The sequence below is a fragment of the Lepisosteus oculatus genome, chromosome 2 (assembly GCF_040954835.1).
Source record: "Lepisosteus oculatus isolate fLepOcu1 chromosome 2, fLepOcu1.hap2, whole genome shotgun sequence".
Taxonomy (NCBI): domain Eukaryota; kingdom Metazoa; phylum Chordata; class Actinopteri; order Semionotiformes; family Lepisosteidae; genus Lepisosteus; species Lepisosteus oculatus.
The window spans coordinates 55,461,802-55,488,377 of record NC_090697.1 but is presented as its reverse complement, the minus strand read 5'-3'; the positions used below and the strand labels follow the sequence as shown (position 1 = coordinate 55,488,377).

Sequence of the window (26,576 nt, the reverse complement as noted above, 5' to 3'; positions counted from 1 at the left end):
AACGCAGAATGGTGATTGGCTGACACCATCTGACACCCCTCTGATTAGAGAAAAAAGACGTGCTGGTTTGCTATACATACTGTACCAGGAAGAGGATTTCTTTCTATTCAAAACGTGTATTTTAAAAGTTTAAGAAGTAAAAACCTTACAGCGTACACAGATTTCTAAACTGATCAGGATCGTTATCTTTGTCTTATGCATAATAATGTTCACCGCTCTGTCCAGCAAATTAATAATAAACTTTATTTTATATAGCTTTTTAAACAAATAAGTAATTAGATTGCTCATAAACCTAATCACTTGCTTTTTCTTTTTATTTAGGCTCAGATTTCAACTATAGATCGTATTATTAATAACCATAATAACAACCAACCAACAAAAACAACCATATAAACATAATACCAACCAAAAACATAGATAACAACCACAATACAAAATCAAATAATCAAACCATATTACTCTCACAAAGTCCTCCAATTATCATAACCCCGCCCCTTATGCAAAACCAAACCTTCCTCCCATCCCAGTTTATCCTGTTTATCATAAACAAAATCCACCTCAATGCTTCAACATAAAGCATTACACAAAATCAATACCTCAACATACTCAACAACGATAATTCACAAACAGCCAGAACATGTAACTACACATTCCCAAACAGACCTAATTTCCATAGCCCCGCCCCTTATGCAAAACCAACATCCCTCCCCTGTTCTCTCTCTCCCCTGGCGGTTGTAATTGTTTTTATTTTCAAATAAATTTTAGCAAAGTCATGTATTTTAAAAATCTTAAGATTTTTATAATTATGTCTTTATTTAGTGGTTTCATTAGTGACAAAGGCTAAACTTTCTTGGAAAAATGTCTTTTATGTAAACCATGTTTGCTATTAATTCATTCAGGGCTAAAATATGTTCATTGTCTTCTAATGAAAGAAGGGTTCCTTTCGCCGTAGTCGGGAGCCTAGCCTTTAACTAGTAAGTACTGTATTTACTGGGTTTTTGAGGGGGGGGGGGGGGTGTCTTTCGCTGGAAATCTCGCCTCCTAATTTGAAAATACCCGTGAAACCGGTTCAATTCGTCACAGCCAGCACTCCTGCAGAGAGTTGGGTTATACTTGCAGTGTATACAGTACACGCATTATGCTCTTCGTTAATGTCTGTGAAGTTTTATTTAATCTCTGAGCCATACTGATTCTTCTGGAAGCCAGTTTCCGCCAGGTAGTAAAAAAAAACACACTATGGTATTCTCTCCAATGCAGTGCAGTTAAAAACATACCTCTGATGCTGCTCCTAAATGAATATCGTTTATGACCATCAGAAGCTTTATGCTCCTTTTCTTTTTTCCAGTGGATTGAACAGGGAGAGGCATTTCATGATGTACTTTTCACTGATGAAACAACAGTGGCTCTGGAACAGTTTTCAACCAAGTCGTTTTATAAAAAGGGGAGATATTTACACGTTACTGAAGCTAAAAGTTTAGCCTTTGTCACTAATGTAACCACTAAATAAAGACATATAGAAATCCCTACGTTACAGACTGTATATGGCTGGTATTGGTAGTTTAAAGAAAAAATACACACCAGTATTCCACTTTCTCCCTAAACATTTGAGTCTTACATGTGGTTATTTCGAAAACGTTTGTACGTGCTCCTTCTTACCATGTTACTGTTTACTGTTACTGACCATATTAAGTTTAAGTGCCTGTGGGCACTTTTCCTGTCCGTGGGGGGTGGACCGTCTTTCATTAGAAGGTTAGTCTGTTCTACTCTGAGAATGTAGAGGGGGTGGAAAGTGCCCGCGGTCATTTAATTAGTATTAAAATCTTAGTTATCTTTCTAGTTCACAGGTTTGCATGCATAATTTAATTTTGAAAGCCACTGAGACATCAGGTACTACTGTTGTATTTATTTAAAAGAAACAAAACAAAAAACATACTAACAACTGTGCCATCCTACTCCTTAGTTAATACATTTTATTATTCATAAACAGTTAACATTGTTAGCAAAATATTTTGAATTATATTTAACCCTATTTTTTCTTTAGTTTTGTATTTAACTTATTATATGACACCTGAAGAAGGCTCCACGGCCGAAACGTTGTGTTCTCTTTCTTCTTTTTTTCAGCATGGAACAAACCTATTACTTGTTCCTTTGCAGCCTACGCATGCTGACGCAGCTACCCACCTGAACTACAACTTATTATATGATAGTCAGACTTAATGTATATTAATGTATATTTGAACAATGAAAATATATTTTTACAAGATTTTACATTAAGCACTTAAAATTAATATGGTTAATAATAGTAAACTGTAACATGCTGTAACAAGATCGGTTAAACTGCAAAGAAAATCCTTTCAGAGAAAATGTTTCAGGTGTGAAGAACATAGATCTCCAATGCAATTTCAACCAAACCTGTTCCCACACACCCTGCCCCCACTACCATTAGAATATACACAAACATTTTAGCGTTTCATTCTGAGCAGAAGACCCTCACACCTGAAGAGTGCTGGCTGTGACGAATTAAACCGGTTTTACAGGTTTCAATCACAGACCATGTGACATGGGACTCAGTAAAGTAACACACAGCGCCACTGGATTTGATAATACCTAACCAAAATCCGCAATATGGAAACAGAACCTGTGTAATTGTTGATAGATGATGTACTCGTAACATTTTTTCAAGACGAACTACAACATTTAAAAAATGACTTGTATGTACTTGATATCTCTAATCAATCCACGGGTTCCAGCACAAAACGAAACTAAAACGCATACCGTTTCGCGCTTCTTATTAGTTGCTCAAAAGTAATTTGACCGTATGAAATGCATAATATAAACCTAGAAACATATACGAGAGCAGTACTTAAGCACTGTAGTATCGGTGTTAAGACATACCTCTCAAATACTGTAAATCAAGTTAAAAATATCTCAAGACCGATTCTGGTCATAATGAAACCATGTTTCGTGTATGTTTTCTTTTTCATCTTGAAATAACTCATTTCTAAATACCTTTTTCACTGTTAACATCTTGCAGCAACTTTGCGACAAAATATACACTCTGACAGTTCATCCTGCTACCAACATTAAAAAAAACAAATCTTAAGACTTCTATATTTATGTCTTTATTTAGTGGTTTCATTCGAAGCTTACAATGTTTAGGGAGAAATGGAATACTGGTGTGTATTTTTTTCTTTAAAGTACCGAGACCAGCCATATACTTTATGTTTATGTTAAGATTTCCCTTCAGTGGTAAAATTAGATATGAATATTCAATACTTAAACGGGCACAGTTAAGACATTAAATATACATATACATATTGTATACAGTACAGTTTGCATACGGTAATATGTTTATGTTACGCGATTAAAAAATAAATAAATAAAACTGAAAGGTCCAGCACCAGCTGGATTCGAACACACAACCTGCCACCTGGTAGTCATGCACCTAGACCAGTAGGCTACAAGACAGCTCGCATAAACAGGCAGGCGAAACAGCCCTACACAGCCCTGCCGCAGTACACGGATATAATCATACCGTTATTAAATTCTTGAGATACGCGATTCCATATTATATTCCCTTTTAATCAAATTCTAAAAGTATGCTTGTTGACTCCGGTATCACGTTAGTTAAAGACTTCGAAGCTTACAATGTTTAGGGAGAAATGGAATACTGGTGTGTATTTTTTTCATTTCATGATAGGTGTCGCATTTTAAATCATTTTCGTAGTTAGAAATTATGAAACGCCCTGTTAAAAGCAAGGAAGTTTTTATGCCCGTTGAAGTAAAACAAAATGCCTGACAAAGTATGGCTCGGACAGATTCCAAGTGCTTGTACAAATGTGCTAAAGAAATTATAATTTGAGTATACAGCTTGTCCAAAGTCATCCATTATTAATACTATTAGTAATATCTTCAGTAAAGGCTTTGATGCATAAATATTTCTGATAAAGGTAGGTTGTGTACTTTTGTCCAACTGAGCAATCCTGCTTTCATAAAATATACCAACATTTTAATGACTGATGATTAACATGTTGTAATACACAGTTCAAAATTAAAGGCTCAAATGCTGTACATGAGAGGTTAAGCTCCCCCTGGCGGTTTTACAAGGCGACGCCGGATAGTTAGTCACGTGACACACGTGAACCGCGTGATACCCCGATGGGCGTGTCTCGGTATGCCGCGAAATACCTCACCCATTTTGAATGGCTGCATCTGTAGTGACGTCTGTTGCACTTTCTTTAGTCTACACAGTAGTGATGTGCAGGTTGGCTTTTTTTTTACCCACCCCCGCTAGCGGTTGTGAGAAAGGATCCCACACCCACCCGACCCTATCTAAAATCATTTTTTTTAACCTGAGTCCACCTGACCCGCAAGTAAACCCGCACTCGGACGCGGGTGTGAGTCAACCTATTCTCTAATTTTAACCTTTCCTTCAATTTGTATTGATAAAGCAGCCATTATCCTAAGGAAAGAATACAAAGATTATCACATAAAAAAGGCACATTTTTTTTCCAAAAACAAAGCTACCTTTTAGGTGGACAATTTGGATCATTCAGGTATGATGGAGACTGCAAACTCAGGAGCAGAACAGCAATCCACTCAAACAGAACATGAGTCTACAGTAGTTCCAATATTTTTCCATAGAGTCAAGGAAATCAGGACAATGCAAAATCAAAATCTACTAAGACTTCAAGGGCACAACTTCAACTAAACAATGCTTTGCGTCTGCCAGCCTTTTCTCCTGTTCCAAGTCCAACTTGGAATGTCATCAACAGGAGGCAACTGTGACCAGCCAGCCTTCACCAGCTGGCTTAAGCTGCACAGGGAGGCAGAGCAGTAAAAATCCCAAGGCAATCTCTCCAGAACCTGACCAGGTCTATTCAAGGACTGGTTTCATCCTCAGGGAAGCCATACCAGATACTAAATGTGTAATGTTTTCCTTTTGACAGTGTCTCATTTTAAACAGAAAACCTATCATTTTTATCTGTATTTTTATGAACATTTGATGTGACTGTGTTTATCAATATCTGACTACATCCATTAGACCTTGGTGCATTTCTTTTGTGCATCGGTATAAGGTATAATAAGCAAAAAAGTATTAAATATTTTCCGAATGTAACTGATATTCCCCCAAAATGATTATTTCTTATTGACCAACTACATAGTACCATACATCAAGCTTTCATGCTATCATTTCAATAGTGAACCAATAAAAATCAGTCTTCTCCTAGTCCATTCTTTATATCTAATTTACAGAAAACAACCTCAAGTGTAATAGCATACCACCCTTGTATGAAGCAGAAGAATCTTCTCATAAATATGTGACCAGATTTATATTAAATGAAAAAATGATTTGAGGCTAACAGCAAAATAATTTAAATTTTTATTTCTTCTTTTTTCGTTTTTTGTTCTTTTCAAGAAATAAAAAAGTTTTAGAGTAAACAGAGGCTAATCTTAAGCAATAGCACAAAGAAATGGTATCTCTTATTACTCATTAACCAATTATATCTGAATTATGGTTTCCCATAAAATAGTTAGATCCTTGGCGATAGTTAAAATAAAAGGCTATTCATTCAGCATCAATATACATTTTGAGGCATGACTATAAAGCTTTGAGAAAGTAATATTTTAACCAGAAAATCCTATATTCCTCTTTTTAGAAAAAACGACAGTAGTCTACCTAATTTCATCTGTACTCTCTTTCATATTCCAATCGTGGAACAGACACAAAAAGCAGATGTTTACTCACTTTTTTCATTATTCCCCTGAATATAATTAAACAGTCGCATGAATCCTGTGTTAATGGCTGAATCATACTGCATTCCACTCCCAGAAGTGCTTGCCCACTTTGTTGTTTCATAGGTTCGTATTTCATAATCTTGAGCCTAGAAAAAAAGAGACAGCATAACAGCTTTTCCAAATAACACAGCTCCTGTGAAGAGAAAATGAGAGAATGAGAGAATGCTTTCTGGCTCATTGTGATGGTTTAGTTGTGAGAAGCTGTTCCATACCAAAATCACAGTTGTTCTTTAAGGATTCCAGCTTCACCTGCAAAAACTTGCTTCAGATACCCATAACGCTTTTTTGTAATGTATCACCTGTTAAATTTCACATGTGCCACTGTGCTCTTCATGATTAAAGTAGTCCCTTCTGCAGACCTCTTAGGATTTCTAATACTTAAGTCAAATCCCAAGTTAATTTGAAGCCACTTACGAAATCCCAAACACTCATAATGATTTAGAGTGGCTAAATTACACCATATGACCTGACATTAATCAGGGAACACTGTTGTTTTAATAGAGGTAAGTCTCCTCTATTAAGTAAGAAGGCAGGACACTCATGCAGACGGAGGAGTGACCAAAGGGCAGCTGCCGAAGTGGAGATGAGGTGGAGGTAGGACACAAAAGACAAATGTGAAGCAAAGAAGGGACTTACATACATACAGTTTTTTAAATGGAGAAAATGACATCAAGAACAAATACGATTTAGGACAGCTGAGGCCAAATCCACAGCCAATATAACTTGGGTATGTTATATCTCCTGAGCTTTCCTTGTCAACAAATTTTCTTGGCAAACTTACCATTATTAGTTGTGCATGTTCATTATTTTACTAGAAACTCTGCAGTGACTTATGTCAAAGTGCAGAAACTGGGGTAAATCTGCATTTTTTCGTAGGGCTGGGTTTACAAATCACAAATTTATCTAGCTCTGAAATATACATCTAGTCATATCTACTTACTGGCAGTAGCCAATTATGTGAAAGAAACCCAAAGAAGCAACTAATGTGAAAGAATACCGCCTGCCAAGAAAGTTTCATTATAAGTATTTTGCAACAATATAATTTTCTAGAAAGGGACAAGAAATGACCCTCCCCCGAAACAGAGAGAAAAAAACAAAGGAGCCAAAGTTGACAGACTTGCTACATTTGAAGAAAAACAATAATGAACTGAAATGTTGTACACATAAAGCAGTCATTGCAAAGCTCAGTTAATACACTCACCTTACACTCAACAGGTTTCCATGGGGGTAACTGCAGACCAGTAGAAAACAAAGCTTGTTGAAATGTCTTCAGCATCCTGGTGCTTCGGTTGACTACAGGTGCGGTATAGAGCATAACATTACACAATTAGCTCCCTAGGCGAAAGCATACTCAATAATATCCACAGTACTGTAAACCATGTTAAACACGGTTTAAACTATTCTAAAATAGCTATTTTAAAGAAAATATCGTTACCATAGGAAACAGTGCTAATATAGTGAGTTAGCGTTTTGGATCAGCGTTTTATAAATAAAAATAAACCACAATTTTTCCGAGGACATTGGTAATCCTTAAAAGGTTTAAACGGCGAAGGAAACCAAAATCTAATTAAAGCCTTCTCTATTAAATCAATCAAAATATCACAACGGCACCGACTTGTAGCAATAGTGTTCAGCACTATTGAAGATTTCAATAAAACGTTACTAAATGTCATTGCTATTATCATATTATTATAACATCATAATAACCGTGGTGTACAAATACTAGCTGTCGACAAAACTATAGAAAGCAATAACACGGGTACTTACCTAACAAGACTAGTGTATAAGAAATCAGAACAACTGTTAGCTTTTTATAATCGAAAGTCAATTGTGCAACGTAAAAACTTACTTAACCTGGCGTGATGGTAACGCCTACAAGGGTGTTAAATAACTCAGTGACTCTAGGTTGCATAAAATTCAACTTTGTAAACAGAAAAGCAGCCAGTCAGGTTGTTTTGTTATGATGGCACTGACGTAACGCAAAATCTTGTATTAAATGTCAGGTATTATATTAGAAGTTAAAATGGAATTGGTTATTTACCGTTAAAAAAATCCAAGGCACAGTTCAAGCGCACTGCGTTTGTTCAGACACACGTGACAGCCAGGAAGACACACCACAACGTCCGGCCCCTCAACGACTATAGGACGGTGTCATAAAGACGTCACATTTCCATTGGTTATCTGTGGGTGTAGTTCATTTTGATTGCTTGTTGAATTTCTGTTACAAAACAGAGCTGGAAAACGGTGCTTCTTTACACGACATGTGCTGGAAGGGCGACACAATGTTACTCAGCCCAATATATAATTGCAGACCGGCCGATAATGTTGTCAGATTAATTTCATACACGTTAGTAAAAAAGATTACCATATTTACTGTAGGTATGTTAAATAACCTGCTAATTGTATTGCGTAAAGATTCAGATTTATAAAGTGATGTCTCACTTTCACTAGTCACCTACAGGACTACAACTTTTCTAAAACAATACAGAATATATAGATAACCACGTGTGAGTGTTTAAAATATAAACACAAGTTTCCAGCTACTTGTGTATTTTGTGGTTAGTCAAATATGAAACAGCAGATATCTAAAATTAAAGTTTTTCACCAGTTAAAACTACTTTTACACTTGCAATATCATAAGATCATTTTCTCAGACATTAGCATCACAGCCTTTTGGTGGTATAGTAGTATAAATTATACAACTGAAAAATATGAGAAACAACATGAATAACAGTTGAAGAAGGCCAAACTTTCCTGGCAGAATGCAAATGTAATTTCTTATTTTCCATGAATAAGAACATAAGAACAATCAGAAATGAGAGGAGGCCATTCTGACCATCAAGTCAATTTGATAGTAGCTATTTAATCTAAGGATCTCATTCTACTGTTTCTTGAAAGAAGCCTAGGTATCGTTTTCAACAAAATGGCTGTTGACACTGTTCCATACTCCCACAGCTCTTTGCGTAAAGAGGTGCCTCTTATTTTCAATTTTAAATGCACTTAAGGTATTTTCCACTTACTTTTCTACTTCATGTTTCACTGTTCATTCTGAAGAAGTCCACAAAAGAAGAGGCTTTGTGGATTTTGAATGACTCAATCAGGTCTTCTGTAGATGTCTTTGTTCAAGACTAAAAAGGTTCAGTTCATTCATCCTGTCAGAGTAGAACATTCTCTTTAGCAGCAGAGTGCATCCAGCTGCTCGTCTCTAATCTGATTCCAGAGCAACCATATTTTTTAGAAGGTGGTTATCAAAATTATATACAATATTCTAAATCAGGTCTTACTTTTGCATTGTAAAATGCACATTTAACATAAAACCCTTGATATACATTCTACATATTCTACTGTACAGCCTACCACAGAATAAAATGGACCTTTTTTATTGGTTGCTGTAAACTGTGTTATCACCACTAAATTAGTGGTGATGCTTAACAAGCTAAACTGTAATCAACAACAGACAGGATGGAGGTACAGTTCCTTATGTAAATATTAATTGTTTAATTGAAAAGGATAAAGATGATGGTGATAACAATATTTACGACCAGTTCACGAAAAAGCCTTTAAAGTCTCTATACCTTCAATTGTCTGTATTTAAAAATCATCTGCCAGGTGTTTCCTAGCCATTAATTTAATTAAAAATCTCTTATCTTCTTGAGGCATACAGATCTGGGATATGTACAGCACAAGACACACAGCTCCTTTCCTAAATTTGATGAGTCACGTCAGTATCCAGACACCCGATAGGTTTAAATTCTTCAGTGACAAATCCACGTGCGGAAGATATCTCAAGCTGCAGCAAACTCCCTTCTCTCATGTCCTGCCTTCTGGTATTCTCTTCTCATTCCTTGCTACTTTTAACAACTCAATAATAAAGGAAGGAGGACTGCTGCAGACCCTTTTAAAGATAAAGGAGCACTGTTTAATCTAGGCATCTTCATAAGACCCCTGACAGAACCATAAGATTAACAATTTTTAGGTCAATTAAACTCAGATAATGCTTGTGTGGCATACACTTCCTAAAACAAATATCCAACAACATGCTGGCCATGAAAAAACAATATTAAAAACTGTTTACTGAAACCAAAACAACAAAAAAAAGATTGCTTATCTAGAATTTATTTACTAACTTCATAAAACGTTATTTAATTAAAAAAAGAAAAATCATTCTGTGAAGCATAATAAGCAGCAAGCTGTGCAAAGTGGTACATCCACGAGTGAGAGGATAGTGTTCAATGATTTTTAACTAATAAGAAATTGGACAGGACACCAATGTTCCGAAAGTTTCCTGTGCTACCTATTTTTCTTAAGAAACGCAGATGGAAGACAAAGGTTCTATCAATTCAATTAAATTCAATTTCTAATGGTTTTATTTTAGTACACAGCCATTTCAAAATAGGATTAAACATCGGGGTGTTAAACAGCAAATACAGTAAAACAGTTCGAGGCCCATTGTTTGACACTTTTGCAGACTTTAAAAATATAGTTCTATAACTATTCATAAAAACTGTTTTATTTAAAAAGCAAGACTCATCTAGTTTCTACTGCTGAGATCTAGTTAATTCTCTAGTTAATTAGTTAATTCTCTAGTAAATGGAACTCTAAATATCATTACCAGATGCCTCAGTAGATATAAGATTTGAAATTCCCTGTGTGTACTTTTCACTCTGGACTTTATTTCATATGCATATACTGTACGATTGTCTCTTTGGAGCTTCTGCAAAAAGGGATCACAACAAGAACCAAGTTAGGTTACATTCTACAGTCTGTAGTTCTTTCAGTCTCCTGGAACAGTCAGGGGCCTGAGACCAGAGGCCTCATCTGACTGGGGCTACAATCCATTGACAAATTCAAATGAGAAGCTTCCATATTCTTGGAACATTTTAAGTCACTGAAGATGAAAAAGTTCACAGAATCTGAAATGTTCTGAGGCCACAGAAACACAAAGAACCTGAAGAGCGCAGTTCTCACAGTGAGAACCCTGAGAATGTGTCAACCGGCAATTAATAAATTACTCAGGTAACAATAGGAGCCTGAAACTATTTTGGTTTTGTGGCCCCGCTCCTTTTCCCTTCTTTCTGAACTTGCCGTGCCCGAGTTCCAAATCCTAGAGACTGCAGAGACTCGGTGAGGAACCTCTGGGATGGAGAAACGCAGATCATCACCAACAGCTTTGCTTCTCCTCCTGTGGAAATGAAAACAAGGGAACAATCTCGGGCCTTTTCCTAGTGTTCCTCTGTGCTGCGTCCGAGTCAGAAAAGTACTTCAAATTTCATAAACGCCAAGAATGTGTCTAACGAAATCCTCCTGCCATCCTGCATGCCATTTTGATATTCTGTAAGGTACAGGATAAATTAAATGAAAGATTCTATTCAAACAACCACATATAGAAGCCATGTTACTTAAGACGACTGGATTAACGGCTTTCATGTCTTGCCAGGCTAGAACAAGCAGCAGGTATCATATTGCCTTTTCCTGTTATCCTTTCTTATCTTTAAAGCGCTTGACATCTTCCACTGTGCAAAACGATATTGCTTCTCATTTCTTACTAAACCACACTGACACCCTTTCTTACCTATAAAACAGTAACAGTCAATTATTTCATTTTTAATGTGTGTGACAGAAATTGTAATCTTGAATAATTACGATCTAAAAAAAGAATCTATAGGTTATAATTATAACACTGAAATGATCAATTGAAGGCAATTTCATAAAGCTCCACGGAACTGTCTACAAATCCATATGTACTAAAAAGCGATGGTAGACAACCCTTGTTCTAGATACTGCAGGCCTACAAAAGTCATATCTTTTCAAATCACTTCCTATTCAATATCTTAGCTCATCACTTTTTTAATGTCTAAATAACAATTAGACAATAAACCACTAGATCCATTAGCTCCAGTGTAACAGCGCTATCCAGTATTATTCTCAAGAGCATTTACCAATGGAATCCTGCAGGAGGTGGGTGAGTCTGCTGTTTCGATAAGGAATATGAGGCCTGTGCTCTGAAAGGGCTCCCAGCACATCTGACAAAGCTGACAGACTGCGGTTGATAAAAGATGTTTCTCTCAGAGCTGCTCCAGTAACTCCAGACATTCCTGTAAAACAGACATTGCTTCATTATTATTTCACCAGCACATGCCTCAGGGACTAACCCAGGCCCCTAGTGTCATTATAGGTCTAAATGGAAGCTTTAGAAACACAACAAATACAAGTCTTGGGCACTGTGTTCAAAGCTTCAGAATATAGTGGTAAAACAACATCCTTCCTACCTATAACCCAAATTATAATCCGAGATGTTATAGTCCACATCACCCGGAATGCCTTAAACTACCTCAAGTGAAAAGCTCAATAGTAACTTAAAATTAGGTACTGTACAGCCAGGCCATCAAAGGTTTTGAAGCACAACTTACCTCTCCAAATGGAACTAGGTAAAATAGAATTACTTGGTTCAAGGTATTTCGGTGGGATTGAAATGGATGTTAAAGGTGAACTAAAAAATTAACTTCAAACTGAAATTTAAAAATCAGTTCATTTAGCCTTTTATTTCTTTGAGCTCCAAAATGTATCTCATTGCTCTTCTCTGAACTGATTCCAGGCAGCAGTTTCTTTTTTGTAGCAATGCTTTACACTATTTTTAACATAATACCCTTGATATAATCTGTATATCCTAACATTCTGTTTGCCTTTTTATTGCTTCTTCACACTGCCTGGAGATTAACCAATTCTAAATTCAAGTAAATGTATTATCTTGAATGTCCAGTGCCTGCAAATTGAATACCGTGTCTTAAATGCATTTGCAAGAGATGCACTAAAAAAGGTTTTTTTATTCCTTTTTTTGGCAAAATGTTACATACAGGTAGTGGCTCACCCACACACTCGCTGCCTGCAAGGTCCACCAGCTGAAGTCTGACAGGAGACTGTGAGAGGCCTGGCCTGGGACAGGGCGCTGGACCCGTGTGATCTTCAGTCACTCTGCCACCGGAGCTCTTGTGACACCGCGGGCTCCACCACTCTCGCTGTACGCCCTGGGGCCTGTCAGCTGAACAACAGGCCAGAGCTTGTCACAGGTAACATTCTTCAATCATTTGGAACCATCAATTATTATTCCCTTGTGCACAGGGTTAGAGTAAACTATATGGGGCCCTGTGGAATGCTGTTACACCCTGCAAAAAAACAGCTTCCGCACTCAGAATTGGCAAAATAAGATAAAGATGTAGCACAAAATCCATGTTTGGAAATGTTGCATATTTTTTTACTTTTACTTTCATTCCTTGTTCAGAAGCAGGAACTGTTCAAACTCTTCTGGAACAGTAGCTGTGAAATCAGATGGGTAACTCAGAATTAATGCTATTGGTGCATAACAAATCTCTGTTTAGGACCTGTTGTGAGAGCTAGGGAGGAAAAAATATTCAGTTTCACTTCTGCATGACTGAAGATGACTTTAAAGGTACCTAATCCAAAATTATCAATGATGAAATTAAGTGATACATTTTTCTAGTCCTCTCAGATCTGTATTCTTGGTATTATTTCTGTTTTGCCTTGGTCAAAGAAGCATCTATGTGTAGGAGGCATGCACTACAGTTGCTACTTTTGTGTTGGTGTGTGTTTCCAACCGATTCCTCAGCTACAAGTCTACAAGTCTACAAGCTTGGTTGCACTGTTCATCTGCACTTTTAAAACTTCTTAAATCAATTCCAGAAAGATGCGACACTATAGCTCTGCCATGATTACATGTTACAGGAGATCCATTTATATATTTAGCAATTTCAATTCCTTAAGTAACTTTCTTTTAGTGCAACCACATACTGCATGTATTTTTGACAACTATGCATTTTAAGATAACATAGTGCTGACTGTACCAGTTAAGCTACAGCAGCCTCACTGGGCCATCTGAAAGGCTGCTTCACTGAAAGCAGCTTTTTCTCTCCCAGTGACGGGATCCTGTGCAAGTGTACCAAGTACACATTAGTTAATCTGGGCCTGTTTGTGCTCCCTCCCAGCTAGGAACTGGCAATTGCTAATCAAAATCTGGCAAATTCTGGCAAATTAACCCTGCATCTTCTAGACAATAACCAGAACCATAACCATTCACACAGGAATTGTGTACTGATCTGATTGTGTTAGCAACTGTCTGCCAGGAACAAAGGTAAGTTTAAAAATTATCTTGCAGTGATTATCTTATCAACACATCTTCAACCATCATCTTATCTTAAGTAGTGTGCTGCGCAATGTGTTGCAAAATCTGTATCCTGGATTTTAACGCAGAAATAGCTTCAATACTCCCAACGCCTCACAGAACCCCAAACAAAAACACGTACCCGGGCCGCCATGACAGTTTCTCATCCCTTGGTCCTTAACAAACCGTAAAGAAATTGTTGTACGAAGCTGTGCAGATGCGCTTACCCGGTGCCATAGCAGCGGGACTCTTCAGCGTGACAGTCAGCGTGACCACCAGGTGAGAGCGGGAGGAGTCTGTGTGCACCAGCGTGGAGTTCTGGGCCCGGAGCTGATGGACATGGTTGATCAGGCGCAAGATCTCTGCAGCGCTCTGCACCAGTCTGCATCATAGACAAGACACACATTGAAATCCCATGTGTTTAATCACACTGCTGCTTGTGTAGCTGCAAATCTGTATCAATCTCTTTCTTTCAAGTTCCATCCATAAAAACTCCAAGGCTGTAAGATATGAGATGCTACATTCTCTAGCATTTTGGTTTCTCTGATAACTCTAATAAGTAATAATCATTTTAGCAAAAACCGTTTGGAATGAAGGGTCAAAACAGTTTTGAATAATTTCCATGCCTCATATGTATATGGGAACTACTGTAGCTCAATAGAATGAGTGCTTTGAATGACATTATGTATTGGATACATTTCTAAGGTAAGTATGAAAGATTTTCCCTTTTGGCCTATGAAAATTTGTAAGGGCCATGCAAAACCTTGACATAAAAGAAATTAAAACAGTTAATTAAAACAAACTACAGGCATGCAACAGCTTTCATCCTAGTTTTTCTTAAAACAAGAGCACAGATGATTTAGTGTGGCAAGGTAAACAGGACTCCTAACCAGAGGGATTCACAACAGTCTCCTTTTAACTCCCACACACACTTCTGACTTTTTCCTATAGCTGCTTTTAAAGTTTCAAAATCCACTTTCTTGCTCCATAAAAATACTTATCATGCCCAAGCTTTGTAACATTAGCAGTTAACACAACACAAACTTCAAACAAGACCTGCAGATTCTCTCATTCCATAAACATTTAACAGCTTCAAAAACATCTAACAACCGGGATCCCTCTCTGATCAGGTAAGTCATTTCACTGACAATTTAGTATGTCAATCAATATGTCACAAAGGTCAGAAGTCAGTTTTAGACTTTCATTGACTTTCATTGAAGAGTCCAGATAGAATTAAAAGATTAAAATATACTGATGGAAAAAAAGAAACACAACATTTTCTGGAATGAGAATACTATCATTATAGCTTATGTACTTTCACAAAAAGTTGTCAATTTGTTCTAAGCCCTCTGACCAACAATACAACTTGTGCAGTGAGGCATTACAACTTGCCAATCACATGAAAGCTCATTAGGTGCACTTTTACCCAACAAGGTCCAGGTGGAACTACTGTATGCCTGATCAGGTCACCTTTAAAAAGGCCTTAATTCAAAGCTTAGGTCACTGCAAGAAAAAGGCCACACTTAGTTAGTTTTCTGTGCATTCCAAAAAGCCTGGAATGTCACCAGAAGCAAGGGAGAAGGCCATGGTATGCTACTGATCCGGTTGCCCTCGAGTAACCACACCAGAGCAGGACCGACACATCAGGTCCATCTGAGAGATCATTTCAGATCTGCCAACCGTACTGCTGCTGAAACTGCCGGCAGAGACAATGCCTGCATCAGTGACAGGACAGTGAGGCTCCATGCTGCTGGACTTAGAACAAGGCAAGGCTCAGCAAGTCAGAGGCTGTCTTCTCACACCTCCTAGACGTAGCACCTGACTGGTTTGTCCCAGATAGAGGCGGTGATGGACTCCAAGCAGATGGGAAGGCCAAAGTGTGGAGGAAGATGTGTTGCATTTATTTTTTCGATCAGTATACATAGTGAAAACAAACACAACCCACACTGGTAGTCCTGCAGGCATCTAGCCAGGACAGTACATCTGATCATGAAGCAAAACAAGGACCCCTGCACTTCATTTCCCAGATCACGTATACTGGCTGTAGGATTAAGTCACATCTTAAACACTCCAAGGGACCACACTACTCCCATGTTGACATGTTCCATTTCTTCTACTGGGAGAGACCTGTATGTCAGGCATAGTACGTCACTGGTCCCAGTGCTCGTAGTGATGACATCACGCTTGTCACAGTCCTTCGATAAGAGATCGAACACCTCGTTGTTGTACACTTCCACCACTGAGACCTCTATTAAATGGCTGTTTGCAGGCTTCTCTGATATCAACCTACAAAAAGCAAAAATGGAGAAAGGTATGAGAGAGAGAGTGTCTTTATTAGCCCAAAGGTGCAATTTGTTATACAGCTTTTACAGCAGAAAATAGAACAAAAACTCACATACTATACACATAAATATGAACAAGAGAATCATCTGTTGAGAAAGGTTATGGCCATAGGTACAGTATAATGAGAATTTAAACCTGCTTGTTTTTAGATTGGGGAATCTGTATCTGCGTTCTGAGGGGTGTAACTGTAATTTGAAAAACAAAGGGTGGGAAGGGTCCTCTAGGATGGAATATGCTATAATCAAGACTGAAAGAAATGTGATATGGCAGAAAGATCAGCACCAATTGTCAAACTGTCAGACTTTTTGTCAGAAAGTTGTTGACAATGTGATCAATAACAAATTATCTTAAAACGTTTAAACTATGTTAGGACTAAACAGAGCTCTCAGTGTCCTTAGCACTGTAGTATTCAAGATGCTGTGAGATGAATGATTTTAAAATATAAGCATATATTTAGCTAAATGAAAATGCAAGTATACTGTATATACATATAAGAACTTCAGAGAGTCAGATAAAAGTGAAATAGTTAAATAAAAGTGAGTTTTAAGAATGTGGTTTCCTAGGATTCAGAGCCTCATTTTGGAAAAGGCAAGAAGTCCAAACAGGGCATAAGTAGAACAGTGGTATTATGAATTTGATTTCTGATCCGATAACAAATGCATAGAGAGCCAGTGAGAGGAATTAAAGTCAGAAGGTATAGACTCACAAATTTCACAAAACAACTTAGAAGCAAAAGAGAAAATTCACCATAAATTTTTATGCAGCAACTCAAGAACACATTTTTTATACAGTGCCTATAGAAAGTCTACACCCCCCTTGGACTTTTTTGTTGTGTTACAGCATGGAACCATGATGTACTTAACTGAGAATGTTTGCCACTCATCAACACAAAGTAAGTAAGTACAATCACTCTATAATGTCAAAGTAAAAAAAATCCAGACATTTTAATAAATTAATTAAAAATAAAGGCACTGTATATACCTGCAAAAACCACATTACAATATTCAAGGTTGGAAATGACAAGCATGCATTTGCTTTTCTGCACCTGAGTGGAGAAGGGAATCCTAACAATTATTGATTAAACTAAACTTTTCCCAATAAAACATAAAGCAAAATAACTACAAAATCAATTACATTCAATGTAAACAGAACTGTAAACAACAATTGGCTGACAACGACAGATCATTACTGTGTTTTATTAAGCTCTCAGCTTTTCATTTGGTTAGATTAATAAAGATAAAAAATGATTATATATAAACAGGTACAACAGGCTTGAATGAATATGAGATATTGTTATGGAGTGTTTTAATCCTATACAAGTGCAAAAAAGTGTGTTCAGTATTTTACCACATACTTATGAAAACATGGGAAGACTGAGTCTAGAATCTGGTGCGTAGGCCTTCAAGGATGTTGCTTGTTACCATGTTACCTGAACAGCTCCCTGGCCGCTCTGGGAATAATGCCCTCGTGTGGCATTTCTTCTTCCGAATGGGAGCCGTTCATTGTGTATGACTTCCCACTGCCAGTCTGTCCATATGCCATTATGCACACATTGTACCTGTAATGCAGAAGGGTAAGCTCTTGTCACTCCTTCATCCCTCATCATAACACCAATAATCCCTGCAATGAGGAGATTTCAGATTTGAAATATGAACATTCCAGTCCTTTTCTTCTACTGACTGCTCAACCCTGCCTCACAGGACTTTGTGGAGGATTTTGAGTAGGTGTTCACTGACAAAAGGCCCAATGAAATGACTTAGAAAAGATATTCTCACATCAATATACATTCTTACATATATTAGCCCAATCCAAAGAACACTTTTCAAGAGGGAATTATTCTGGCTAAATGTCATTGTACAGAACCTATTGACTTTAAGAAAGGGCATGTTTTATCTGTCGCAAAATCACTGTGGTGCAGAAAGCTTCAGTGGAATATTTATACTGTATACAGTACATACAGTTGCTAAACCAGTGAGCATCAGCAGTGTGCTGTGTGATATTGTGATGTTGTGATGAGAGCAGTTCTAAACACTTTGCAATTGTTAAAAGAAATGTGCTTTCATTATACCAGTACAAGCTGAGTTCTTTTTTATTAATGAATTGTACAATTCAAAAAAGGTGTCATTTGTTTGCAGTACATTTGCAGGTAAAATCTGATTTGTTACGGTTTCTAATAAATGTAATATTCTAACTCAATGTTTTTGTCACCTCTATTCTAATACATTTTTAAAAAGTCTATTTACATACAGCTGCCATTATAGTGTGGAAGAAATGTAATTTCTTTACAGGGAAACAAAAACCATCCAGGTACATGCAGTGTATTTTTTAAAAAGAAAATCAGCTTTAGTGTAATTCAAAGTGTTCAATGCCACCTTGCTCATGTTTATTTGTGAATAACTGTGTTAAGCACAATGCTGTAACATTTCAATTAGGGTAGCTGGAACTGAAATTGATGTAAGCGAAGGGAGAGAAACAAAAAGTGATCAGAACTCAGGAGCAGATCAGGAAGTGAAACAATAGCGGATTTCCATATTTCTGTTTGACGTTCATAGCATGCTGCCTCTCACTCACCCATCCAGGAGGGAGGTGAGCAGAGGGCTGACTTCTCCATACACTGTTTGCTGTGAGTCCTCGGGACCATGCACCCTGCCAAGCACAGGCTCAGGGTCAGATGCAATTACGCAGCAACCCTCTTCAAAACCCCAAAACCCTCTGAATGACATCAGCCCATTCAGCATGATGATTATGTCACAGGTCATTCAGATCAATTAGTATTTAGAAAAATACACTACTCTTTGACAGCATAACATAACACATCTTTAGAGTATGTAGAGAAAACAGGAGTAGCAGGTCATACTCAGGACCCATATGAAAACTGTCCATAAATTCGTATTGTGTTTATGCACTTTTACTATGTATATACCTTGTATTTTGCTTTGTCAAGTACATATGTATCATGGCTTACCATATCATTATGTACTTCACAAGCACTGCTTTTACATCAATTTTAGCACTTCATTCTGTACTTCAGTTTACCCTGCTTTTACCATGGCTAGAGAATTATATGTTCAGGTTCCCAGTATAGAAAACTGTAGTTTCCCTGTACAAGATTTTATTCCAATTGTTCCAGTCCACCCAGTGAGATAAGTGGGAGCAATTATTCATCTGGAGATTACTCATAATGGAACAAAATCCTGTGCTGAGGGAAACTGGTGCCATCTGATCATTTAACAGAAAGAAGAGCAGGCAAACTTTGAAATTAAATACCACCATTCTGTTTATTTCATTTGCCAGCTGATATCAATTTAAAACATTTTTAAAACTCTTTTAAATGTACTTTACAAAGCATCAGAAATATATAATGGAAACTAAGAGGAAACCTATAATTGTTTTGAAATGAATCTGCAAAATATTTGAATAAACTCAAAAGATTTAAATCCTAGAACGTACCTCTCAAATTCAAACACCTTGTTTACTGGTGGACAACCAGGTCTTGTACATCTAACCAAGACAGTATCCTGAACAATAGAAAAAGAACCTGAATTTCCTATAATAAAAATGAATATTCAACAATCTTAATTAATTAGTAATTAGTCTTGAAATTCTCAACTACATGAGAATGTTTAAAGGGATAGCATTTTGTACTGGCTAGGATGGGAAATTACTGTAATACTCACATCATTAATGGCATGGATAACCTTCTCTGACAAAGAGGACCTAAAAACAGGAAACAACATACTGTATGGGCTACTTTTCCCCAAAAATTATTTCTTATTATGTATGCAAACAAATGTCTAAAATACACACTATGCTGGCATGCATGTCATTCATACATACTGTATTAAAGTGTTACTGCATAACATAGTATCATAGTTTATAAATTATTTTTCTGCAAATTATACCTTCAGGCTTTTTCAGGTAGCTCAGTTAAGGCATATGGTTGTAGATAAAAAATGAAGTCTTTCTGATAAGCACATTTTCCATACTCTGCATTCCAAGGAAAATGAGCAACCAAAAGCAAATAGTTACTTCGTGCTGAAAACCTAATCAAGATAGATCCTGCTTTTATCAAGATAAACAGTTTAACCTTCTTATGTATTTTACAAAGTTAAGGATGAATCAGACCACTATAAATCTACATTTATATAGAGGTATTCAATAGCTTTGTGGTTTTAACAGCTACCGTCTTCTAAAACTAGAGACAGTGTTATTTCTAGTTATTTGGTTGCAAGAAATCAACCAAAACAACTACAAAACAACAATTTTCATTTATTTATTTTGTATACAACTCAATATGTTTTACTAATCATGGCATCAAACTATGAAAGAGTCTCCATATATGAACATGCGAAATAGTTTGCGGTATTCCCGCTGTACGTATTGCGGTTCATGCATGTGTACCACGGTTTACCGCAGTACATTTTCCAGTGGCGGTACCTAACCCTATCTAAAACATAGTATTATAATGTCTTAAAAAGCTAGTTAAAAACATCTTATGTCAAATTCCAACCACGGCATTATTTCAAAGACAAGACAGAGACCAACATACATAAATGATATGGCCAGCAGCCATATGACTCTGCAACTCACATCTGACAACCCACTGAAGCTAACCAGGTATGAGCCTGGCCAATACCTGGATGGGAGACCTCCTGAGACAAACTAAGGTTGCTGATGGAAGAGGTGTTAGTGAGTCCAGCAGGGGGCGCACACCCTGCAGTCCATGTGGGTTCTAATGCCCCAGTATAGTGACGGGGACACTATACTATAAACAGGCACTGTCCTTTGGATGAGACATAAAACCGAGGTCCTGACTCTCTGTGGTCATTAAAAATCCCAGGGCGCTTCTCGAAAAGAGTAGGGGTGTAACCCTGGCGTCCTGGCCAAAATTTCCCATTGGCCCATACCAATCATGGCCTCCTAATAATTCCCATCTAATATTAATTACAGCTCTCCTCCCCACTGATAGCTGATGTGTGGTGAGCGTTCTGGCACACTATGGCTGCCGTCGCATCATACAGGTGGATGCTGAATATTGGTGGTGGTGGAGGGGAGTCCCCAGTACCTGTAAAGAGCTTTGCGTGGAGTGTCCAGAAAAGTGCTACATAAGTGTAAGCAATTATTATAACTATTATAAATTTTGCATTAAAAGTAGAAAGCACTTCTTAACATAAGGATGAGTGTGTGTCTGAAATAAAATATGTAGCCATGTTACTGAAGCTAACTCTCAGGGATTCTTCAAATACATACAGTAAACAAATGAAATACTGGGCTCAGATATTGTATCACCAAGGGGCAGCACAGTGGCATGGCAGTTAACACTACTGTATCACTGCTCCAAGATCCAATCTTAGAGTCAGGCTTGGGTTGCTCATTTATGTGGAATCTGCGTGTTCTCTCTGCATTTCTGTGAGGTTAGGTTTGATTGGCTGCAATTAAATGTCCTTTTCCAGAACTGATATCATCCTTGGAGAATGTTTACCCACTACTGGATGTGGGATTATAAAGGAATAGTATGTAATGGGCACAATGAACTGTATGGACTACTCTCATGTATGGCTTTAGTGATGATCTAAAGTAACTATTCTGAAATTTTAAAGAAAACAAGGGGGTTTCCACAGTATAAAATATTTCTTGAAGTGTCTTTTAAAAAGACAATTAAAATGTGATATGAGACACATAAATCAGTGAAAAATGGATGACTAGTTTAAACAGATTCTGCTTATAATACTGAACAAATGAACTGAAGAATAAGTAAATCAAAAGCTAAAAACCCTATACTAAACCAATTAGGAAAATCATAAGGAAAAATAAAGCACTTTATAAAATAATTATAAATTATAACATTATCCACTAAAAGAAGACATACAGTGGTTTGAAACAGAAAGCATAGATAATGCATGAATTCTCAGTTTGGGGTCATTAGTGGTGTACCACAGGTGTCTGTTCTAGAACAACTGCTCTTTTTAATTCATATCAATGATCTAGGTTTTGGTATATTTAGTAAAAATCAAATTTCCAGTTGACATCAAATTAGGATTAACAGTGTAGAAGCAGCAAGTGCTCTATCTCTATTTAAAAAGCTAAATACTTAGAATATATATAACAGTATACTTGCAATTACAGGTATGCAATTATTGTGCACAAACAGAAAATACAGTTTAAAATTTAAAATGCTGCACCTGTTTAAAACATTAAAAATAATTCTGAAGCCTATTTTAAAAATTTAAAAGAGTCATGGTACTTAGGCACTGGATCTGTATCACTGAGTCCCCTGTCAAGAGGCAAGAGTGGACGCACACGACAGTGTACTCTGATGTTCCCTCGCAGCTCCTGATTAGACAAAAAAGTATTTGTTTAAGCAAGCAAGAGAGTGCCAAGCCTGTAAACTATTACATCTTTAATCTCTACTCAGACGTACTGCTTACCATAGCAGCACTACGACCAAGAACTAAGATAGAAATAAGCACTCACAACTAGAATATTATGAAGAAATCTTCTTCTCTGCCTCTCCATCCTGTACCTTTCCTTCTCTTCCTGTAGTGATCTTTCCAGATCAAGAACTTGAGCCTGGAGTTCTGCAAGAAGAAATGGCTCCTTGCATTAAAAAGAAACAACACCCATCCAAAAGCAACAACACTGAACTGCCAGGTTTTCTCCTAATATTGAACCTTCTTTGATCATAGAGCAAAGGTAAAGAGAAATGTTGTTGATCTCTTACTCACTATTACTCAAGATTCCTGTATGGGATGATTTCTTGTTAGAATGACATCAATCACATCAACATCTATTCCAGTACAAGTAGTTTCATTAAACCACTTAAATCACATCTGAAGAGCTGAAGTCAATTAATTAGAATTAGAATTAATTAATTAGAATTAAAATCCTAACCAATGTTCTATTCCTACACTACTTCACTGACTTTTCTCTATTTTCATAACTTGATTGTTCTTTGGCAGTTCCAGCATAAAAGCTGCTTGTATCACAACCTGTGTACTCTACAACACAACTTACAAAAAAGAGGACACATAGAGTAGGCTTTCCAGGCAAGTCTCATGCTTGAGCCATCGTTGCTCAAAAGGTGGCAATTTTAAACCACAGTGCTCAGCTTGAGGGACATTGGCTGTCTTTGAAGTATTTTTTCTAGTTTTCTCTGAACACTTCCTTGCCAAGCTTTTACAAGGCTCTTTTCATATCAGCTGTATTTGTACCACAAGTGTTCTCTACATATTATGGGAATGTTAAGGAAACAACTTGCAGCACATTTATTGCAATCCGGTTGTCCAAGGGTGAGGTAGACACATGTTAATCGTTTTAAAATATTTTTTCATAGCTTATTGTTACCATTTAAAAAAAATAATACACATTTTACTACTCACAACATCTTTGCCATGGAATTACCACAAAAATAGTTTCCAGATACAGAACAGTCTTAGGGTAAGAAAAGCTGCTTGTCTCAGCAACAGGTTTAGCCCAATAGACACAATACTGTCAACTTGGGCCTCGTCTATGTCATCGTCCGACATTCCTGTGAATGGAATTCCCCAGGGGCGGGCATACAATATTATTGCACATAAGAGCCACATCACTCTTCCAGTTATTGGATGCTGGTGGGCACTCCAACATTAGAACTCTGAATAAGAAGATCAAAGCTCTAAGAGGCATTTTCACTGGAGATCTCACTCCCCCCACAGTAAGAGGATAATTTTAGCAGGTAAAGCTACAATTATTGATAATTCCAAATTAGGAAGGGTAATATAAAAAAAAATAAAGTACTGAAGATTTCACAATAAACGGGATAGTTGAGGACAGTGCTGTGTTTATAAAGATTCTGTGATCCCAGAGACTTACTGTGAACATCATTACTGTGGCCCTGAATCCTCTCGCTGGCTCTGTTGACTTGATCAAGGAAACATCTGCTCCGCTGTTCAAGTTCGGCAGAGAAACCAACATAGGTCCTATACAGGTCTCTGAGACTCTTTTTTAAGGCCTGAGAGAATTAAAAATAAGAAAACAAAGAGGAACATTTCTGCAACTGCTTTTAAAGTTGTATTTTCTCTCACACAGCAGACAATTTCCCCAGAATCCAATTAACCTACCAGTATGTCCTGAGATTGTGGGAGGAAGCTAGAACACCCAGAGGAAACCCATGCCAACATAGGAAGAGCATACAAACACCAGACAGATAGCACCCCTGATCCAGAATTGAACCCAGGGACCCAGTACTGTTAGGCAGCAAAGTTAACCACTGCAATACCATGCCACCCATATTTGTCTCCAGTTTTTTGGAAATTACAGCACAGAGGGAAGAGTTTTATCTAGTAACCAGCAGCCATATCACCCTGGAACTCACAACTGGCAACCCACTAAAACTAAGCAGATATGAGCCTGTTCAGTACCTGAATGGGAGACCCCCTGGGAAAAACTAAGGTAGCTGATTATTGTTACTGGTCCATCAACAAATCCTAAGTTAGAAAACTGTAGCCTCATATCTCAGCACTGATCAGAGGTAGCCTTGCCTGGCTTTTGATATCTGAAGAGATTAGCTGGAAAGTGGTAATGCTACTGTCAAAATGTGAAAGATTTCATTTTTTGTGTTCTGAACAATATTTTTATTAGGGTTATTGGTGCTGTCAGATGTACAAAGCAAAGATACAGGAATCCTTCGGTAAGCTTTTTTTCCCACCCCAAAAAATAACACTTAGATTGTTCCTACCTGAACTTCAATGAAGATCTTCTCTAGAAAAGTTTGTGTGTTTTGGTAGAGAATTTGTCCCTGGCGACCATTGTCTCTTCTAAATTTACCATAGCACTAGGAACAGATGTAAAATATTTGGAAAAATATTAATATTGAATAGCATACAGTATGGGCCATATGAAGACTTTGAAGACAAAATGTTATATCATAACATGCTATCATACATTCAGATTAACACCATGACAAATAATGGATCACTTAGACGTAAAGAAATGCAGTTAAGAGAAGCAAATACTTCATCAACACTAAAATGAATTTAGCATACTTCTGAAACCGACAAGCAGTTACAGAAATTTTTAGATCAAAGATCTAACTAGACCACAGATTTATTATTTGAGCGTTGCTGGCAAGCTATACATACTACTGCTATTAATAATACTCGGATGTGTACTCAATACAACAGCTCGTTTATCCCAAGACACAGTACTGTACAGCACGTGTGCTTACCAGCCATCTGTTGTTATGCTACAACAGACTCTATAAATGTTGGCTGATACTAGTGTCAAATATGGTTTATATTTCATAGTACGAGTAAATCACATCTCAATTACACTACAATTACTATAGAGCACATGATAAGAACCGCACATGCTATATACTGCTGAATAATTAGTACTTCAGCTAGCTTCAGGTGAAGCAGCGCCTTTTCGGTCTCCAGCTCTACAATTCTTTCTTCTTTACTCTGCAAGAGTGAAAAGAAAACGGCGAAGGAAAAATTATACACCAACACTTTCATACATACTACAAGGAGTCGTTATTCGTTGTGTGCTTAACACCTGAAAAGCGCGGATACTCTTTAAAATAAAAAGCCGCTGTGTTTCACTCACAATAGAGAATAAGCACAGGCTTTTCACACTAAAGTATATTTGGTAGGAAACCCCTCCGAACGGTTGATTTTTTTTAGTGAACTCAGAATATCTAACCTACCCGAAGTTTATGCTCCAACAAGGAAACGCGAAGAGCTGAAACCCGATCCGGATTTATATACAGCGGCATTTTGATTAAAAATACACTCTACAATACAAAATCATCCGCTCAAGAAAATCTCCTTTAACTCTGGTGTTTATCTGGTGTTGAGTTTCCAGCAACATACGATCCTATTGGTTCCATCTGTTTTTCACTGACGCTCTGTCCACATGGGCTCCAGAAGTGTGACTGTAGTGTTTTGAGAAAAACAAATTTGGGCAAAAATCTCTGAAATATCATTTTTTCCTCATATAAATGTTGTATACACTTTTATGTTAACATAGCAACAGTAAGATTCGGGTTTTATAATAATGGCAAACTAAAAGAAACAAGTACAAACTACAGGGTATACACGTCAACTACGAGAATAAAATAAGACATCTTCATCTCAATATTATAAACTATAATTTATAAGCGTCAGGCCTGGAAACACCAGGCACTTTTCAATTCCATGTCCGTAGGAGGCGCCAAATGTGTAATCACTGTAGGATTTTCTTCTCAAAAATGGAAAAATCACATTGTTCAATGGTTTTC

At 37.2% G+C, this 26,576-nt stretch overlaps 2 protein-coding genes across 6 annotated transcripts in view; both read right to left on the bottom strand.

Moving 5' to 3' along the window:
* hebp2 (heme binding protein 2) overlaps positions 1–7,930 on the bottom strand; it is an 11,355-nt gene extending 3,425 nt beyond the window's left edge. Inside the window, exons 1-3 of one of the 2 annotated variants that reach the window (XM_069179383.1) lie at positions 7,841–7,930; positions 7,001–7,092; positions 5,750–5,885 (exon numbers count right to left, since the gene is read on the bottom strand). In XM_069179383.1, the coding sequence (XP_069035484.1) occupies positions 5,750–5,885; positions 7,001–7,075 (211 nt within the window). In that variant the 5' untranslated portion in view covers positions 7,076–7,092; positions 7,841–7,930. The other variant, XM_069179384.1, reaches the window with a different exon arrangement.
* kif25 (kinesin family member 25) lies at positions 7,899–26,576 on the bottom strand. Of its 4 annotated transcripts, none has more exons than XR_001478230.2 (17): positions 26,004–26,576; positions 25,693–25,758; positions 25,035–25,130; positions 24,170–24,308; positions 22,793–22,896; positions 22,563–22,651; positions 19,996–20,035; positions 19,769–19,836; positions 18,890–18,964; positions 17,748–17,876; positions 16,103–16,261; positions 14,203–14,357; positions 12,668–12,838; positions 11,739–11,894; positions 10,412–10,981; positions 8,820–8,951; positions 7,899–7,980 (listed from the first exon to the last, which is right to left on the bottom strand). XR_001478230.2 is itself a non-coding variant. In XM_015344970.2 (15 exons), exons 1-15 carry the CDS (start codon positions 26,070–26,072, stop codon positions 10,836–10,838), a joined length of 1,662 nt encoding a protein of 553 aa, XP_015200456.2. In that variant the 5' UTR covers positions 26,073–26,576; the 3' UTR covers positions 9,057–10,835. The 4 variants fall into 4 exon arrangements, 2 of the variants coding, with proteins under 2 accessions (XP_015200456.2, XP_015200479.2); XR_001478229.2 differs by having other exon boundaries at positions 7,952–8,033; XM_015344970.2 differs by lacking the exons at positions 7,899–7,980; positions 8,820–8,951 and having other exon boundaries at positions 9,057–10,981.

Coding starts and splice junctions, on each gene's coding strand:
- kif25 (XM_015344970.2), bottom strand. CDS start 26,072: ATGCCGCTGTATATAAATCCGGATCGGGTTTCAGCTCTTCGCGTTTCC. Junction 22,652..22,792: donor TTCTTCATAATATTCTAGTT/GTGAGTGCTTAT, acceptor TTGTCTAATCAG/GAGCTGCGAGGGAACATCAG. Junction 10,982..11,738: donor CCTCCTGCAGGATTCCATTG/GTAAATGCTCTT, acceptor TCATTTCCACAG/GAGGAGAAGCAAAGCTGTTG.